General features: G+C 38.9%; 1 protein-coding gene across 4 annotated transcripts; it reads right to left on the bottom strand.

The window, feature by feature from the left end:
- Positions 1-952: 952 nt before the first annotated feature.
- LOC137182992 (high affinity choline transporter 1-like) lies at positions 953-20287 on the bottom strand. Of its 4 annotated transcripts, none has more exons than XM_067589676.1 (9): positions 19909-20287; positions 16352-16541; positions 16125-16238; positions 5001-5156; positions 4712-4860; positions 4347-4493; positions 3273-3426; positions 2631-2848; positions 953-2537 (listed from the first exon to the last, which is right to left on the bottom strand). In XM_067589676.1, exons 2-9 carry the CDS (start codon positions 16533-16535, stop codon positions 2022-2024), a joined length of 1638 nt encoding a protein of 545 aa, XP_067445777.1. In that variant the 5' UTR covers positions 16536-16541; positions 19909-20287; the 3' UTR covers positions 953-2021. The 4 variants fall into 4 exon arrangements, with proteins under 4 accessions (XP_067445777.1, XP_067445778.1, XP_067445779.1 ...); XM_067589677.1 differs by lacking the exon at positions 19909-20287 and adding an exon at positions 17475-17737; XM_067589678.1 differs by lacking the exons at positions 16352-16541; positions 19909-20287 and adding exons at positions 8068-9023; positions 10239-10385.
- Between the last annotated feature and the right edge of the window lie 814 nt (positions 20288-21101).

The following is a 21101-nucleotide window of genomic DNA, read 5'->3' as shown; positions in this document are numbered from 1 at the left end:
TTTTAACATGAGGGCCTTTTAAATGACATGAGGGATTAACATTCATGTCAGATGAGTGTCCTTCAGTTTATTGGTATGTTTGAACTCAGTTGAATTATTACGTGAAGTTTCCCTTGTTATGATTTTTTCATAAAAACTACATTCAAATTGTGATTGTAATAATTTTGGATTACAAAAAGGATACTGAAAGGATGGTAATTGCATCATTGGAATAGATGAATTAAACAAATGACTTCGTGCTGTTATTAATTAAAACTGATTTGAAGCTTGTTAATATCTAAATCTGATAAGTTTGTGCAACGACGGAAGTAATCTTCGTCTGTCAACACGTGAAAAGAGCGAAAATTTGGCATTTGAGACATAAAGTATCCAGAAAAAATGTTCAAATAAAAAGAGAAACTTTACAGTTTATGTTGGGTTTCGTAAAACTCTCATTTGCCTGTACTGGAGTCGTCTGATATGAGCTGAGGTGAAGTATGTAGTAAATGAAGCATCTCCAACCAAGGTTATAAAAAAAACATAAATAAAATAAAGGTAATGATAAGTGCTGCTAACTTTTATGTCATGTAATATTGGAGTTTAGAAGAGATTCAGTCTGGCTCAGACTACTTTTGGTCCTTTCGGTGTTAAAGTGTCGCCATCTGCTGCTGCAAAGGCGGCATTGCAGTTACATTATTGCTTAAATGTCAAATACTATTGATTGGGACATAAAGTCTAATCTGTACTTCGAAGACAACAACGGCAGATACTTTTTGGTGGCGTGATTAAATGTTGTACGTGAAAAACGGTACACTGATTCAAAGGTTAAAAAACAAACACACGTTGTTGAGGTTACTCTACCTTACAGAGTTATTTAGATAATAGAGTATGTAGCTTGTTTTTAGGTTTGCATATGTAGCTACTGTCTTTTTCTCTTTCACACTCACACAAACAAATACACAGACTCTATCAGTTGCAAAGAGAGATTATATTTAATTTTTTATGAACACTTCCAATCACAAAACATCTAAAAAAATAGCAGTTATATTTTTATATCTTGATGGTCCCGATGATCCCTCTAAAACATCAAATAATGGGAAACACTTAACACTTGTCTGCTAAACAATTTGTTTCTGATGAACACTCACCCTCAACATCTCAGGTGTTGCATCACCAATAGCAGTTAAGCTCCCCTCCCTCATGTGCTTATTAAATGCAGAGAGGTAGAACTGCTTTGTACAAAGCCTAGGAATGTCTAATGATCACACATTTAAATAAAAACCAGTTGGTTTGATTAAAAAGTACATATGGAAAAGTTTGTGCTATGATTAACAACTAAGGAAAGAGGTTCAATTAACAAGGAATAGGACCAAGTGAGTTCATGTGAACAAATGAATTCTAACATCAAGATCAGAATCCTGAGGTCTTCATATGTGGCCCTATTAATGTCCATATTGTTCGGGCTACTAAACAAGGTGGAGGTGTTGCCGTCATATATTTTCAATTTAACTTCCAAACTTTAAGTGTTACTCATTATTCAGTCCATTTCCACCAGTGATTGATTGCTTTGTTGAGGGTAACACACTCTGGTCATTTTACCTTCCACCTTATCATATTCTTCATATATGCTATCAATCTATATATAACTCTGTCAACTGATAACATCTGTTGTATGCCTGTCCATCCTGGAAGAGGGACCCTCCTCTGTCGCTCTTCCTGATGTGTCTTCAGTGTTTTCCCTGTTAAAGGTTTTTTTATAATGGCAAATTTGTGATATTGGTCTATACAAATAAAAATTTATTTGACTAATACTGTTCTGCTAAAAGGAGACACCTATCAACTGCCTCCTTAAATCACTCTAAACATACCGCTGGTCAGAGTTTGGTGGATTTAAAATCATATATAATTTAGTTTTAAACATGTGTAGTATACAGTACATATAAGAGCGTGTATAAATAGTCTGTGCAGAGCAGGAGGCTGGTAGGAATATGCATAAAAAGAGGTTTGTGTATACTTTGGCTGAGGTTGTACTTAAGTTAAGCCTAGAGTTTTGTATTATGAATAAAGTCCATCCCCTCTTGATGAACAGGTATTTTCTCCCCCTCCGCCTCTCTTCTCTCTTTAAACACCCCCAGTACATCCCAGGACTGAGGAATTAGTTGGTGGCAAAAGCCTAGCTCTGTCAGCCAGGAAACTATAATAAGACACATCAGAGAGCAAAGCATGGCGACAGTCCTGAAGGGAAAGTACTGTTTGATAACTCCATCCTGCTCTCTCCAGCCAGGGAAAAGAAGTACAGGAGGGATCCCGAGTAACGGCTCCCCACTCAGCACACGGAGCAGCAGCCCTCCCACGTAGCCGCTGATAGCCCCGTAGCTGTTAGCACAGCGGAAGTGCAGCACGCAAACGAGCTGCGGGAGGACTATGCAGTAGAGTAGGTCCCCGCTTACCAGCCAGAGAGAGAACACACTGTCATCATCAAAGGCCAGGCCTGTTCCAGCCAGGCCCACCACCAGCACGCTAACACGGATCACCCGCTGCAGTTCTCGCTCTGAAGCCTGCAGGAAAAGAGAGGAAAAAGGAGCATAAAAATGAAGCTGCATTGCTTGGTGCTGAACCAAACACACACACTCTCTGTCACACACACACACCTGCTTCCTCAAAGTCGTCTTGTATATGTTTTGTGTAAACATAGATGCTGATGACAGCAGCGCAGAGTCCATGGAGGACATAACTGCTGCAGCCACAGAACCAATGCCTAACACTGACACCCAGGTGGGTGTGAGGTAGTGCAGGGCCAACGGCAGGATCTTCCCTGCCTCCCCACGTTCATAAGGAGGGGGTAGACCGTACGCTGTCTGGTTCCAGTCTTAGAGAACAGGAGAGAAAGAGAGAGGAGAAGATATAGGTAGAGAAAGAGATAGAAAGGGGCGAGAGAAATAATGGGAGGGGAAGAAGCTTTTAAGATTATGGTGATAGGGGCAAAAAAATATTAAAAACTAAATAAAATACAAGCACTGGGGAAAATGAAGAAAATATCTGAAAACAGGCAAATGTCCCTCCATAATCAATATGACACGCTACCTATAACTACATTTGCAAATGCTGACAGGAATTTCCCACACACACATACAGTAAAAATGCACCCAAGATGATATCATCCCGCACCATTTACCACGGTGGTGGGATATACATGTCACATGTATTCTAACTGAACATATATGACTGCAGACCTGCATGCTTCTTGGGTGTCTACTGTCTATGCAGAGCTGAGTGTTTGCATTCATGTGTACCTGCAGAAGCAGCCACAGCTCCAATGATAACTGAAGGGATTCCCATAACAAAAACTGCCCCAGCAGCAGCAAAACAGGTGACCTGAGCCTGAGCCGAGGAGCCTGCAGAGAGGATCCTCTGGTGTAGAGCTTGGTAGGCCAGTCCCCCTAAAGCCTGCAACATACACATGCATGTACAAAAACACAATCATTGTCAGTGAACAACTTGACAATATACCTTTCTCACATCAGACAGTTTATCTAATAACATGAATAATGGTTGTACTACATTTAGGTGTGCCAGTTCCAGGGGCAATCGTATCATGCGTGTTAGCTCACTAGTATGGCACACTTAAAGGAGCAGAGCCATTTTATAGTCACATTGAGAGGAGGGGAGTAGTACAGCTAAAATGCTACAGATATTCTGAAATTAAAACTGAGGTACTATTTCAATAGACCCTTTTCACTGAAGGCATTTTGACATGCCACAATATGAAAAGCACAGGTGTTAATAATAAAATGAATGATGGCGGAATTCAAGTTAACTGCTCCAGTTTCAGGGTCCTGGTATTGTCTCATCGTCATGGCTTACTGGGACACTTAAATAGAACAGAACCATTGTTAATGTTGACACCTGTGCTTTTTCTACTATGACAAGTCAAAATGTCTGCTGTGAAAGATGCCTATCAACTAGAAGCAGCAAATTCAGATAAGGTTATTAAGTTTACGACTATTACTACAAGTCAATATGATGCCGTACAATTTCAACGTTACCTTATACCTGACCAGAGCTGTAATCTATCAGCTGCCAGCAGATACGAAGACATCAGACAAAGCTGAATGGGTCATAACAGGTCAAATAGTAAACTGATGACAATTTTGTTGCACATTAAAAAAAAGCTAACAGGAAAGTATGTTGTTTTTCTGAAACATTTTCATATATTTGTGCATCTCCAGAACTGAAAAGTTCCACTGATGAATTAAGGTTTTCCTGGATGTATGGGAGACTTACTGCTACTATAGATATATTATGTGGTTGCATGTGTGCAGTGATACAATTAAGAAAGTGACATAAAATCAAATCTAAAATCTGACCAATAACAGCATCTCGTCTGCCCATTTTCCTGCATCAGCCAGCTCCAGCTCTCCGATCCATGAGATGCCACTTGATTGGTTGACAAAGGCTGTTTGTGAGATGTCAGTAACAGCAGGACAGAGTATCAAAAAGGGAATACAGAGCCACTGAAACAGAAAAAAACAGTAGTTATTGTAAAACTGAGGACAAGTCATGTATTGAAATACTTCTCTGTGAATGTATTTATCTAAGGATCTCATTTAAGTCCCATTATTCCTGTTGCCCTCCCTCCACCCTTCCTCTTTCCTCTGAGTCCTGGCTGAAGTTCACTACTTTATTGCATTCCAACTAATTTCTCCAACTCTGTGCTTCCTCTGTTTCTCACCAGGCTGACAAAGATGAAGGAAAGCTGGATGATATCGGTATATGCCACAGAGTAGAGACCCCCCAAAAAAGTGTAGATGATGGAGACAGCGGCCGAGATTATGATGGAGATGGTAGACGAAAGCCCGAGAATTACACTCATGGTTCCCCCTGGAAATCACACAGAAGATTAAATCAGAGATGTTGTGCAAAAATGTTAAGTGATGATTATGGCAGAATCACAGAGTAAAGATTTCATGTTTAAATTGGCACATAAAGACATTAAGACTGAGGCACGAAGAATTACTAACCCAGAGCAGCAAGGATGCAGGCAACCCACAAAATATCACTTGCCAAAGCAGGAAGCAATAGTGCTGTGGTGAACATGTTGCCATAGCGATGCTGAAATGGGTCCAACATGGTCACGTAGCGCTTCGATCTCATAGGTTTTGCAAAAAACAATCCTCCTAAAGAGACAGAGAATATACAAAGGAAAAAAACAAGTGTTGAGGAGAAATATGATGTCTGACAGAAAAAATATTCTGATGATTTAAAGTTGAAGTATAAATTGATTAATCAATTAGTTCTTCAAGAGAAACATGATCAGCAAAAAATTGGAGTAATTTTTAGAGTAATTTTTAAAATAAAAACAGAAAAATTCAGTGGGCTTCACTGGGTTTTGGACTATTGGTCGGACAGAACAAGCCATATGAAGGTATCACCATGTAATCTGCAAACATGTGATGGGATTTACTGACATTTTACAGACCAAATGATTGATCCAGAAAATAATGAGTATGTTAATCAATGGTTAAAATAACTGTGTACTCATAATTTAAAGTAGCCTAAACAATGCCATATGCATTTGGCAATTAGAGGCTGAAATATCTTCAACTCTAAAATTTCCCATAGGTGTAAATATGTACAAATGAATATTTGTCTGCTGAGGGTATATAAATAAGCCTTGATGGGAAAATTCCTTTTCCAAGAAAATTCCAATTTTGCTTCACTGTCAATGGGAGGGTGTCAAGTTAATATCTCTCACCCAATAATAATCACACTTCTCATGTGTCTCATGTGCATTTAGGCTGTTGGCATCAGATGAATAGCTTATACTTTATTGTATGCCCGACGCTGGTTGAAATAAATCACATTGTGCATTATAGGTCATGGTTATAGAATCTGCTGCTTTATAGTTTCTGCTGCTAACTTGAACAACTGCAATACCAGTGCAATATGCTACATGGCTAACACTGACAGTATAACTGAGGGAAACTATTTAAATAAAGGAACACTTTGGCACTACATACAATACATGTATGGATTATTTATTAACCTTGCTAGTTAATATACCAAAGCTCTATGTGGCATTTGAATGCAACAACAGGCTTTCTTGACAAATAAGTATATTTTAATGGATTATATCAGTAATGGTATGATGTGTTTATTTGCAAATGTTTGAAATCAAAATTGGATATTGCACACATTCACTTTAATTGGGCTCTGCCTGAGTGTCAGGCAACTATTTATGGATGTACCCTGCTTCCTGCCCTGGGATAGGATCCAGTCTCCACCAACCCCAAATATAAATAATGTATTTCTGGAGATTAACATCTGCTGGATGCAGATTTACCAAGGCTGCTGTTGGTGTCAAATCAAGTTCAGCTTAATGTAAATGTAAAAAACATAAAAACTTGTAACAAACGCTGCAGTCATGTAATCAGTTGTCCACTAATACAATCTCCGATCTCCATTCTCGAATCATTTTGCTGCTTTTATGTAGTTTGCGTTTACCTTTGCCTCTTTCCCTCCTTCCTCGGTTCAGTTTTCTCTTTTCTCACTGCTTGTTTCATACCATTGTGAAACAACTTCCGCTCCTCCCCACAATGACCAAACAAATAGTGATGCAATGGGGCCGCAAATGTCACTGTACTATTTCTAACTGCTCTAACAACAAATGTTAAGTAAACATGATTTCATGGATTAAATATTCTGTTTGTTGCTGAAATTACTACAGTGGAAGGAAATGTGTTTTTTACATTTACATTAAGCTGAGCTTGTTTTGACCCCATAGCTGTATGTCTGTAAAATAAAGCATTTATTACAGGTTCCACCTGATCTGCACCACCGTCAGACCTTTTTTATGAGTGATGCTTAAGTCCTCAGATGAGTCTGAGCTCTGATTATAAATGTGTGCAGTTCTGGCGTTAGCCTACAAATAGAACATTGAACAAAGTTTTGAATAAAACCTTTTTTGCATTTATTAACCATTTCTTTACCAGTAATAGCTTAGATAGAGATAGATACCTCTCTGAAATTCCACTTCAGTGCATGTACCATCTCGAGCCTCAACATCAGTGCAGAACCCAACAGCTTTTTGCGAATTACAAGTAGTTCATAGGAATCCCTGTAAACTGTTCCCTACAACAAGGTCAATATCAAATACCTTGTCATAACATTTTTTAATAATGATCTTCCTTTTGTTGTTTTTGTTTTTTGTTTGTTGTCAAAAAAGTATCTCACTCACACACACACACACACACACACACACACACACACACACACACACTATCTCTCTCTCTCTCGCTCTCAAAATTATGTTAAGGACTAAACGACGACTTCCAGTGACGTCACAGACTAAATGGCTGCCTGCAAGATCTGCTCTGACCACCCTTGACAGAAAGGGTACACCTCCATCTCCTACATTTTAAACCCCAAAAATAGTAAAATGGTGTAATTTTGTGTCAGCTCGAGCAACAAGTCTAGAAACAAGAACAATCGCGGCAAAACATTGCTGGATGAAATGGATACTGTAAGGTAAGTTGCAGACCTTCGCCACATGAGGAGGTTAATATCACTAGCATAGCTAGCGGACAAGCTAATGCTCACTCAACAGCTCAGCCTGGTCAACAGTTTGCAGGTGCAATTCTGACAAAAATTAAACACTTCAGGAAAGAGGTAAAAGATGGCTTTGAGAGGAAACGGTCTACAATATCTGCTTTGGGGCAGTGGACACAGACTGACTCCTGTGCTATCTCATGCAAAGGGACCGTCAGTTTGAAGAAAGGTGTGACAACCTGGAAAACTCCATGAGAAGAAACAACCTACAGGTGTACGGTAGACCAGAGGGATCTGAGAAGGGAGATACAGTTGAGTGGATGGAAGGAGACACTCTGAATTTACTGCATGACTTCCATTATCTCTACAGTGCTCGCCGATCACTGCAGCAGAGACCAGTGGACTGCAGTGGGCCCCCAAGATAATTCATGATGGTGTTCCTCAATTTTCAGACCAAGCAAAGTGTGCTAACCAAGGCATGGAGTGCCAAAAATCTACAGTACAAAGGGAGAAGAATAACCATGGACCAGGACTACTCACCAGAGTTGCAGAGGAGATGAGGTGAATATGGGGACAGAAAAAAGCAGCTAAGGGAGAAGAACATCAAATCCCAGACCCCGTTTCCAGCATTCCTGAAAGTTCATCTAGATGGCTGAATGAAAACCTTCCTGGGTGGTAGCAGAGGGTCTGTAGAGATTTGGCATCACGACCAGCCTGACTGAGGAGGAGTACCTGAACAGACAGCTTCACTGTGGAGGTTGGCAGACAGCGGGTGGGAGGAACCAGGGTCACACAGCACAGAAGATGGGCCGCGCTATGATACGGGACATGAATGAGCTGGGAGTCACCAGAGAAGTGGTTTTGGAAGAGCTTTGTTGTTGATGGTCAGTTGGACTCGGACAATCACCTTTTTTCTTGAATATAATTCGACTGGCCGAATTTGTTCAGATGGAGGGATGGACTGAGGGGATGGGACATGGGTAGTTCCTCGTAGCACTCGAAACAGACATTTGACAACAGTTCGTACAGCTGGTAAACAACGGCCAACTGATGGCCCGGGCGCAGCTGGGACAGTCCTGATGATCCTTGGGATTTTTTCTCTTTTTGCTACTGTTTTCATACGGCAGAGGTTGATGCTGCACAGTTCGTCTTGTATCTCACGGAGGAATTGTTCTTCTCAGACACAAATGGAGTGCCTTGTGACAAAATTGTTTGAGAGCCACTGAGCTAGACTAGCTAAAAGAGCCCTCTTCTTCACCAACTTGAGCTTGTAGATGAGGCAGTAGCACTCTCACGTCCTCCTCCACCTCCTCTCCCCTCGCCTGTGCCTCGTTGCCTCCATCCTTTTTATTTTTGAAAAAGCTTCTTATATCCATAGCCTTCAAGTCTTGCCTTAGTGAATTAGCTAGTAGCTACCACCAAGAATGAGATCCGGGGCTATTCATAAAACATTCAGGGCTGTATACTCGGACACCTGGGTCTAACGACACCGCTGCCTGCAGGTATAAATGATTATGAATAATTAATAAAGGGTTATTGTGTTAATGTATTACCTGTGTTAATGTTTTATTAAATAGTTATAAAGCATTACTGAATTATTCATTAACCACTGATTAAGCCATTCATTAATGCTTATAAACCCTTTATAAAGGGTGCCTTATCAGAAAGTGGTACCACGAAATGTGGGAACAGATATGAGAATTGTTTGGAGAGAGAGACGACGGATTGCAATCAAACTGTCCCGTGGGAGTGGTAATGGGTGATAGTTCAGATGGTGAGATGTGGCCTCCAGAGATGGAGTTTAACCAAACAAAATCTGCGAGGAAACATTCATGGTCAGAAGCAAGTAGTGGAGAAGAGCGTAGTCGAAGACCTACCACCGAAAAGATTAGAGCTAACGTTAATGCTAAAGAGAGCAATGATGATGTTTATAAACAGGAAAGAATGTAAAGTTATTGTCAGTAATGACAAAGGCCACTTTCATCCGGTTTAGGTGACTAAAGCAATAGAGAAGGAAATTGGAAAAATAAAGTATGCTAAACTGCTGAGTAATAGAGCAGTTCTAATTTCAGCAGTAAAACAGAAGCAGCAGGAAAGGATACTGAAACTAGGTAGCCTTGATGGCAGAAAGATTATGGTGCACATACCAGGAATGGCAGCAGTTGAGAGGAGTGATTTCAAATGTACCACTGGAAATGTCCACAGAAGAGGTGAAGAAGGACATACAATGTAGAAAGATGATAGAGGCCAAAAGACTCCAAACTAATGAAAGTGGTGTCAAATCTAATAGCTTGTCAGTACTGTTTGTATTCGAGAAGATAATGCCTACTGAGGTAAAAATGGGCTGGATTAATCATAAGGTGAGAGAGTACATTCCACAACCTTTAAGGTGCTTTAAATGTCAAATAATGGGACACACCGCACAACAATGTAAATAAAAGCAAAGGTGTGCAAAATGTAGAGGTGAGCGTGCTCATGGCAAATGTAATAAGGATGCTAAGCTGAAATGCTGCAATAGTGGAGGTGAGCATAGTGCTGTGTATGCTGGATGTGTGGTACAGAAACAAGCAAAGGAAGAGCAGAGATATAAGATTATGAATATGCAGAGGCATTAAGGTGTATTGGAGCTAATGAAAGGAAGCAAAGTAGGCCTATAGAGTCTCATTAAATTTTGATTGACAATAAGATGCAAAGTTATGCAATAGGCCTACCCCAGGGATCAGGCATAAGGAGATTTCAACCAGGAAGGTCAGCACCGCCACAGCAGCCATGCACTCACAAGTGCAATGTTGAGGAGAACACCTTGATTGTAGACATGAAGAGCTTTAAAGCTTTCATGTGTAAAGCTGTCAATGTTGCTACACAACAAGAAAGGAAAAGCGACAGAATCAATACCATGGTGGAAGCTGCAGAGGAGTTTCTAGGTATTAAAGACTTGAGAGCTGAAGAGGGTCTCAGAATGCTGTTTAATCTTATAATGGTATTCCATCTCTTACACTGGAATGCTAGAAGTCTGATTGCAAATGAACAAGCATTTAAAAAGTTTATAGCAGAATCAGAAGTTAAATCTGATATTCAGGATACTGGCTTCGGCCGCACCTTGATTTTATGTTTCCTTTGTATGAGTCAGTGAGGTGTGGTAGATATGAGAATCAAGGTGGAGGTTGTTCAACATTTAGAAGGGATGGGTTATAAGGGATAGAGTTAAGAAGAACAACAACCTCAACAGAAATGGAAAATGTAGTTACTGAAATATGTAAAACAGATGGGAACGTTATATTAGTTAATTAATATAACCCATGCAAATCAAATCATGCAAATGCAAGCGTAGAAACGTTAGAGAAGGTAATAGACAAACAAGGAAATACAAGAGAAATATGGTGCAGAGACTTTATTGCACACATTAGCCTTTAGGAAAGTAAGCATACTGACCATAACAGCAAGGTAGTGGAAGAATTGATGGATGTGACACAGTTAGTTTGTGTTAATAATGGAAATGGCACAAGAATTGATATACGTTCCAACACATTGTCTTGTATTGATCTTAGTTTAGTTTCTAATAATTTGGCAAGTTCTTGAGAGAGGAATATTAACGACATTTCATGTATCGGAATGCGATCATTTTCCAATAATATGCTCTGTGAACGTAGAGATAGATCTCCAGGAAAGGCCTAGTCAGAAAAGTGGTGCTTTGCAAAAGCAGATTGGGAAAAACTTAAAGAATTTATGTAGTAAATCAGCGGATTCGATTTCATTCGAGGGTCTCACATTTAATACGAAATGCTGCACTGAATAGCATACCAATGAAGACTATAAGGTGGAAAAAGAAAATGATCCCATGGTGGAATGATAAATGTACAGAAGCTATAAAGGAACAATCAACAAATCAAGAAAGTTTAATTAATTATCAGAGAAAAAAGGCTCTAGTTTGCAGAATAATTAAAAATAGTAAACAAAATGCATGGAGGAATTATTACTCTATTATAAGGAGGGAAATTGAAAGAGGAGATGTCTGGTCAATGTTAAAGAAAATGAATGGGAAAAAGGTATATAAAAGAAAACATATTAGGAAAGAACTTTGAGAGTGTGCACAGTTGTAACCATCTAGATGATATCCATAGACAAAGGAAAGAGAAGATCTTAAATGAAAATAAGGATGTGTACAGAAAGAAAGATGATGAGGAAAGTGCCATGGATGCAGCAATCACAATGAATGAATTAGTAATAGCATTACACAGAACTGTATATACTGCTACAGGAGAGGATCAGCTGAGTGATGCTACGTTCCGAAAAGTACTTGAACAAGTGTTAAAGCTACTCTTGCAACTATTTAATAAGATATGAGAAGAAGGAAAAATGTCAAAAAGTTGGAAGAAGAGAGAGAGAAAACATTTAAAATTAAAGAATTGATGACTATTGTGTTCTTTGATATTCAAAAGGTTTACGATTCTATGTGGAGGGATGGAATTGCTTAAGGAATTCCACAAGCCACTGCCATTAGTCCAGTTTTATTCAATATTATGATTAGTGATATTTTTATGAATCTTGACATAACGACTGGCTCAGCTCCCTATGCGGACGATGGGGCCATCTGGGCATGGGGACGAGATTCCCCAAGTGTATTGGGTAAAATCGAGGAAGCAATAGGAAAAATAGAACAGTGGTCATATAATTGGGGCTTTAAGCTTTCTACAAGTCTTGTTACATGCTCTTTACAAGGAAGAAAGGGGCAGATAAACAGAGCCTGAAGTTATATGGACAAACCATGGAAAAAGTAGATAATTTTAAATATCTGGGTATTTGGTTAGACTAAAAGGGTACATGGAAAAGCATGTGGAGAAGGTGGAATCAAAATGCAAAAAAAGTTGCTAATTTATTGAGAGCGATAGTTATGCAAGAATGGGGAGCAGACAAACAGGCACTGACGTGTATATATAGGGCTCTTATGTGGTCGACAATAGATCATGGCTGCTTTGTGTATAGTGCGGCAGCCAAAACACATTTAAATAAAATTGATAGAGTGCTAAATAAAGCATTGAGGAGCCGCTGCAGTGAGGTCAAGGCCGATTAAGGTAGAATTAGGAGAAGTATCCTCAGATCTAAAAAGAGATACACTTATGCTATTGGAGCCGTCTGCGGGGGTGAGGCAATGAAAACTCTAAAAGAGTGTTATTAAGGAATGCTGGGAATACAACAGATTTCAAGGTAATGGCTATGGTTGGGTAATGAAGGCTAAAATCAGAGGAATATAGGCTGAAAAATATTTGTTTTAACTCCCCTACCCCTATTAGTAATGTCCTCACCGGCTATTCCCAAGACCTAAAATAGACCTAAGCATAATGGATTTAAAGAGAGAATGGAAGATAGTGGGATAGGATATCTGGCAAGTCATTATGTAAGAAACAAATATTATAGTTATTTAGATATGTATACAGATGGGTCCAAAGATTAAAGGGATAAAGTAAGCATAGCAATATATAAACCCTCAATGAATGTTAGAGTAGGAAAAAGAAAACCTGATCAGATGACATCAGATGATGATCAAATATTACAGCGTGCAGAAAACCATTAATACACAGGGTGTGTTTAGAGGAAACAGAAGGGAAGAGACTGTTTTAAGAAGATTAAGGTCCTAAGGACCATACAGGTCTAAATAAATGTTTTTGCTAGGGAAAAGTACATCAGATGAATGCTTGGAATGTAAAATGACAGAGAACGCAGAACAGAAGTATAGAGAAGAGAGGATAAGACTAACTCAAAGGATAGGTAGGAAGTAGGAAGAGAATGGAAACTTGAGGGTATTCTGGGAACAAAAGGACACACAGAACGCTGTTGTAGAATATTTGAAGGAGATAAGATTATACCTTAGAATTTAGTGAGTTTTTTTAAATTAAAACTATCATTTACAAATTATTTATTTACCTAATGATGTAAAGTAGACTAGGGATAATATCTCATACTACATACTCTGGTACAGTAGGTGGCGGTATGTACCTTATAAGAAATGGTTGCAATCCTCCATAAAACCAAAAGACGAAGAAAGTGGTACCATTCTTTCTTCATCCATTCCCCTTTGTCCCATGGATGTATTATAAGAGCCGGATAGGGCTCAGCCTTGTAGCTAATTTTTGGTCAGTGGTCATTTGCGATATTGCAGCAAAAAATCCCTCTGTGGCCCAAGAAGCATTTCCCCCATAGACCACCACCCAGAGACATCTGTAAAACTGATGACAGGACACCTCGAATTGCAAACAAGGTCAATTATGACTCTATTATGAATTTTTGATCCATGGAGGTTTTATATTTGTAAAATATCCCTCGAGCCAAGAAAAGCGATTTAAAAATATGTGACATCATCACAATGTAAAGTCTATGGACCAATTGGGAACTCACAAGCAGGGCCGCACAGCGAGGAAGCAAACCCGGAAGCTAGAAATCTTTTTTGCCGTGTGTGCCAGCCGAGCAATTCTTATTGGACTGAACGGGTGCCATTTTCAGTCCGGTATCCAGCTCTTATAATACATCCTTTGCTTTGTCCTCCTAGAGCTCCAACAGCAACATGACTGTGAGGAGGAGGAAGGTCTCAGTGACCAGCAGCTCTGTAACCAGGAGAGGAACTCCAGTCTGGACTAAGAGGATGTGGAGCCTCCGCAGATCAAAGAGGAATAGGAGGAACTCTGTACCAGTCTGGAGGGAGAACAGCTGGTACTGAAGCAGGAGACTGAAACCTTTATGATGACTCCTACTTGTGAGGAAGGTGACAACAGTGAAGATCAGACTCTGGACTTGAGTCCTGATGAAACTCAAGAGTGCAGCAGAGAAACAGCGTGTTTTCAGCATGTCAGTTAAAAGCTCTGTGGAACCAGAACCAAACAGTGACGACCAGCTCCTCTCTCACAACTCTCATGTAGTTGAGAGCCAAGATCACAAAGGAGGCAAACATGGAGACTCAGGATCAACTGGAAATGCAGAGCAAAAACCAAAGAGGATACGCCACAAAAGCAAAAGTAACGTTGACAATGTATGTAACCCTACCATGTCAAAGATTCAGCTGTATACCCACACAGGTAAAAAGGTTCTGAAGTGTGACACTTGTGAAAAAGCTTTTAAGTATATTTCTCTATTGAATATCCACACAGATGGGAAAGCATACCCATGTAACACCTGTGAGAAAAGATTCTCTCATCTGTGGCATTAAAATTGTTTGTGAGAATTCACACAGGTAAGAAGCCGTATAATAACAAAACTTGTGGGAGAGAGTTCAGATTTAGTCATCAACTGATGATCCACATAAGAACGCACGCAATGAGAAAAAAATTCTGCCAGATGCCAGACAGGAAAAGGCACGTAATGATTCATCCAGATGACAAACCACATTATTGCAAAAGAGGGCGAACTCTGTGTTGACTTTTCAATCTACGTAAGAAGAACCTGCTGAAATAGGGGAAATATTTTATCATCCATCCGAGTTGGAAAACCACATACGAGTCCATGCAAGCAAGTAGCATTGTATTTGTGAAAGTGTGTAGAGGATTCAGTTGTTGTGAGTCATGGACATCATACACAGGTGAACAGTAACAGAATCACATATTGAAAAAATCTATTCATAAACAGGACAAACCATCAAGCCGAAACACCAGTGGGAAAGTGTTTACCAACTATGAATACACTTTTGTAACAGCTACATCTTTGTTATTGAATAAAAAATATTTCCCATAAAGAAGAGGTTTTTTGTATATTACTATTTGTCTACTCCACCTGTGTCCTGCTTTATTTATAACCATTTTTTAACCTGTTTTTATTATTTTATGGCTACAATTATTAATCTCACTTTTACTCTCCGTGACCATGAAATGCAAGTAGGTTATGTGAGCTGTATGTGGTGGTGAGTAGGAGTGAAGATGTGGGAGGGTTGGGGATAGGGATGCACCAATCTGACTTTTTCAGTCCCAATACCAATACCTGGGCTTTGGGTATTGGCCGATACCAGTGTGTCTCACTGTGTGGAAGAGACCGAGATCATTCTTTTATGTGTACGGCAAAATCAGGTGTGACTTAAACATTGCTTTCCTAACTCTGTAAAACAAAATGTAACAAATAGATTCATTGATATAAATTTACTGAATTGTTATTTATTAAAATAATGGTATCCGATACCAGATCGGGCCCATTGTCACTGATACCCGATCCAGCTATATCCGATATCAGTATCGGTATTGGTGCATCTCTAGTTGAGGAGGGTGTGTGAGGGTGGGGGGTGTTCAAGGTGACAGTGCACGTTTATATGCTTCAAGTGGGATCCTGAATTTGAAAATAAAAAATGAGTTAAAAAAAAAAAAAAAGTCAAGTTTGCACATGTGGTAAGTATCACATCCTGTGAATGTGTGAAACTGAACATACCACTCTAGGGTGATATTACACACCCAAAACAAAAAACAAAAAAAGCTTTTATATATTTTTGGTATGGGGAAGTATGTGGAATTATATATGCATTTTCTCATTTAAGTTTGAATAATAACCATCCCCTCTTCTTCTGGTGTGTGTTTTCCTATTTTATTTTATTTTTAACAAAAGCTTCATTTGTTTTAGCTACTTACCCAAAAGAAAATTGGAAAGATATGCTGGAGGTCCAACAGCCCAAATAAGACCTTGAGCAGGAGAATAAACAGCCTCAGCCGTTCCCATAATGTAACCACCACCAACCCATGTAGCTGAAAGAGAACAGGAAATGATTGAGTGAAGAATGGGGCAACAAAACACAGAGACAAGAGTGTGGAGCACATCAAGTACCACTAAATGACAGACAAGAAGAGAAAAGTTCTACCTGTCATGGTGAAAACCCCAACTAGGACACTGATGTTGCGGCCACCGACAATGGTAACTTCACTTTTGTTGCCAACGCATGTCTTCTCCTCTTTCTTGGATTTTCGAGATGCCCAGATCCCAATTACCAGGATTGCGATATAAAAGCCCACCACCGCCACCAGTCCAGGGACGTCCACTGCCATGTTTGTCTGGTTATGACACACAGTACATCAACTACTCAGACAGAACATATGAAACACAGGAAGTCCACAAAAGTATACACAAAAGAACAGCTGCTGCAGTTGTCAGCTGTTTAGGTACAGTCAGAAGTTTAAAAACAGCATTTAATTGAAGCTGTGCTACAAGCCCACAATGAGTACTATTGTCTCTTACCGTCTCCAGGAAGCACCAGTGAATAAGCAATACACTCTTTTCAGCTGAAGTCTCAACTAGACCTTGACAGGCTATGAAAGGCTCCCCCACTCAGCCAGTATACAGTACACAGACAATTACTGTATAACTCGACTGTATAACTTCCTCTAGTATTACGAACATGTGACAGTGAAGATTTACTGTTCTCAGGTTCTCATTTGTCAAAAAGAAAAAAGAAAAAAAAGAAACATTAACTTCATTTTGAACTAAATGTTTTGTACTGCAAAGGCATTTCCTTATGTATCAGTAAATGCCCAATCCTTGCTGATGAAGAGAGTCAGTCTTCACTTTAGAGCTGAAACAATACGTGGATTGACAGAAAATTTATCAGCAACTATTTTGATAATCAAATAATTGTTTGTATTTTTTTCTTGCATAAATGACAAAAAAATGATGGGATTTAGCTTTTGAATTTGTTGGATTTCTCTTTCTTTTCTCTGTTTTATATTATTATCAACTGAATATATTGAGAAAACAAGAGATTTGAAGATATCACCTTAGACTTTAGAAATTGTGATCAACAATTTTTTTTTTTACTATTTTTAGACACTTCAAGAACCACACAGTTAATCCAGAAAATAATCAGCAGATGGTATTAGTTTCAGCCCTACTTCACCCAGCAAACCCAGCATCGACTACTGTTGGTTGTTGTAGCATGTTGAGATTTTAGCAGAGTAATATGACCAACGTTAAAAACACATGTAGCTCACCTGATACGATGCTACTTGAGACTGAAACAGAGCCTTGTCGTTATCTGAATAAGCACCCAACTCCTGGGAGCATTAAGGACTGAATGAACCAGTGAGGACACCGTCATATCAAGGCTGTAAAACCTCGCAAGAGTGTGTTGGGTAGCAAAGGAAAAAGTAGCAGACACATCCTCTGTTGTGATGCACTGTAATAATGTCTTGGAAATTGCCAGAGCAAGACTGTGTTAGCTTTTATCGAGGACGCTGGTGTCGTGTACTCTGTATTTTTCCTGTGGATTTGAGCCTGGGGGGAAAGTCTGTGTTCTACAGATAAAAACTTAGGCTGTGGCCAGTATTTTTCCACTGGGATTCTGCATCTCTCCACCGTATCTTACATCTGACAGTGTTGAGGGGACTTTGAAACAGTATTTATACCTTGATACTGGGAAAAAGGCTTGCTTCCATGCATACTGTGCTTTATTTCAAATTATGGGTCCATAGTTTCCTTGTAAATTCTTTGGAAGTTTTCTGGAGAGAGCAATATAATGTGGTACTTTTTAGAGGGAATAAAGTTCTACAACAGTTATTTTAGTTAGAGTTTACCTTTTAGTTATTTTCAGAGGAATTTCCTTGAAAGAACTAAATTAAATACAATTTAAAGTTGAGCAGTTAAATATAAAAAATCCAAACATTTTAAAAATGATCACTTCAGTCATTTGGTTGTATTTAGCTTAGCTCTCTATTCTTTCACTCACTGGTCATTAAGATTGGCAAAGTAGTTTATTGAGCAATTGTCTGCTTTGTAGTTAATTAATGATAGTTTTTTCAACTTCTAACTTACAGCACCACCTGACCACCGTCATCTTGACAACGGTCATAAACTAGTGTTTGGCTAGACTGATTGTTATGGCATACCAGAATGTTTTGTCACTGGAAAAATGTGCTCAAAATGCCTGTTAGATATATTTGAAATATCTTCTACAACAGCAAAACTACCAAAGTACCAATTATGGTAAAGTCCTCATTAAATCTATGTTATTATCTTTATCTAACTTTCTGTCTCTGTGTTAATTTATAGAGTTGTATTTTCATTTCACCATCTTCGTGCAACCAGCTGAATCAAGAGTGCTTTCACAGCAGTGAGAATAAGAGCAAGAGAACTATTACTGGTCTTCAAGTGCTATACTTGAGTAAAAGTAACAACATCACAATGTAGAAATATTCCATTACAAGTAAAAGTCCTAAATTCAGAATTATATTGAAGTACAATATAAGTATTATCATCAAATGTTAAAGAACTGAAAGCAGTACTCATTATTCAGACAGAAAGGTCCTTTCAGAGTGAAGCAGGTGAGGGTGGGGTTATTTTAACTAAACTGCTGGGAGATTTTCTCTACAACTACACTTCATATAACTGAACATTTGACTTGTCTGAAAAATACCCAAAGTAGCAACCGTTTTTAAATAAATGTAGTGGAGTAAAAAAAAGAAAAAAGAATTTAAAAAAAAGAAAAAAAAGTACAGCATTTCCCCCCGGAATACGAAATAGAAATAAAACGTAAATACTAAAAAAGGTTTCATAACAACACCAAAGCTGCCAATTTAGTTACATTCCACTACTGATTAAAACCATCTTGAGCGTTTGTGTTGTTTCCTCTTGTAAATGTGCAGGGCAGCGCAGGATACAGACACCAGGAAAACAGCACTTAAAGTGAAACCAACTAACTATTTCTGTAAATTCACGATCACTCAAAATATTCTTCCTAGACAACTTCTACATCATTTGTATTCATAAAGCTCACCACTTATGTATTTTAAAGAATAATTGAGACGTTTGCCAGTTTTAATTACTTATTTTAGTCACAAACAACGTTAAACATTACCGACAAGAGCAAAGGCCAGACAGACGCCACCGAGACGTATAATTCATCGGAACAAGACACGTAGCTGATGAGTGTTTACTTGTTTATCTGTATTGGTATCAATACGTGGAGTATTGATGTTATCTTCTGTAAACAGTCTCAAATATCAGTTTATCCTCACAGTCCGGCTGAAATTACAACATTTTACTGTATTTTGGATGTATTTTAGCTCATTGGCTAATCTTCCAAGAGTCCACATTAAAAACATTAAAGCACACATAAATAATTCAACACATAATTGTTGACACGCACATCTCATATTACATGTATACATACACACACGCGCACATATATAACCTACACACATAGGCACATATACTGTATGTACGTATACACGTGTGTTCACATATAAAACCAATACTCTAAACCTAAATATACATCTTAGCATCACAGCAGCCAAAGGAATTAATTAATCACACATATTTGAATAGCGAGGACCATGATTTTTTTTTTTTTTTTTTTTTTTTTTTACCCAGCAGACACACCGAATAATTATATATGAGATGTTCCCATGTGGTGGCTAACGCACTTACCTTTCTTCACAGTCCTTTCTTCCACACATCTGCTGCCTCCGGTATTATACAAAGCCCCCGTCTGTCTGTCTGTTGGTCGGTCACTTCTCTATTGTTGTCTCCCTCTGATGACACCTGGGGTTGCGTTCAGAGCCGTCGAAACGCGGAACACGTTTTTAAACAGAAGCGGCAGTGTGCTCAAAGTGATGCTACCGCAGTATCCCTTTCAATCAATTCCAGGCTGGAAATCTTCAACGATATAAAACACAGTCTCAAACGCTGTTATGAAACGTTGTGCGCAAATAGCAGGAAACAGCTAAATCAAAATGGTTGCAAACCAGAGCAGCGGAAAGGACCTTACTTGAACGCACCCTCGTCAGTGTCATGAGTAACGGTAGCTTCATCTATGTTTGAGGATGCCTGCTTTCATTATATTTTATCCACTGACAGGCCACACGTGGTACTAATTATCAAGTGGGAATACTATATGGTTTCCAGTTAAAACCCAAGACGCTGAGATATTTTTCACTGTGTATTTGCCAGGATGCTGAAAGGTGACACCACCTATCTGCACGTGTGTTGTACAACCACGCAGGCTGTAAATCTCGTGAAATGTGAATAAGGTTTCGTCACGTGCAAAAACAACACACTCAGGCATGCACATCCAGTTTCACTATACTTTACACATTATATATATATATATATATAGATATTATCGCTATGTAACACCGGCCACTGTGGACACAAGCGGCACTTACAGGATTAACAACCAGCGCACACTGTAACATTCACCAGTGCACTCATCATCTACCTGGAGCAACATCCTCCCACTCATAATGAATTAACTGTCATAACCATAGAACTGACTCACATCTTTCCCATATTGGAAGGCAAACTTTTACTTTTTATCCTTCCACCTTTTTTTCTCCTTTTAGATATTTTTAAACATGCTAAAGGAGTTAGATGACTGTATTAATTCAGATGTTGGTGACTGTTCAGATGTCTTTTTCCTTTATCACAGAGCCCATACTTCATCCCATCTGTATCTCATATATTCTTTCAGTGGAAAATCCAAATGCATGGGAAGCTGGCTACATCATGCTGCCCACTATCACATTCTTTTTATTATTTTATCACCAACCCAACAGAATAGTTAGTCCTCCTGTGTTTGAATAAAAATATCAAATTTTTCTTTCTACAGAGCTTCCTGGTGG

This window comes from Thunnus thynnus, chromosome 5, assembly GCF_963924715.1.
Source record: "Thunnus thynnus chromosome 5, fThuThy2.1, whole genome shotgun sequence".
In the NCBI taxonomy this organism is placed as follows: Eukaryota; Metazoa; Chordata; class Actinopteri; order Scombriformes; family Scombridae; genus Thunnus; species Thunnus thynnus.
This window is presented reverse-complemented; position numbering and strand designations above follow the sequence as displayed.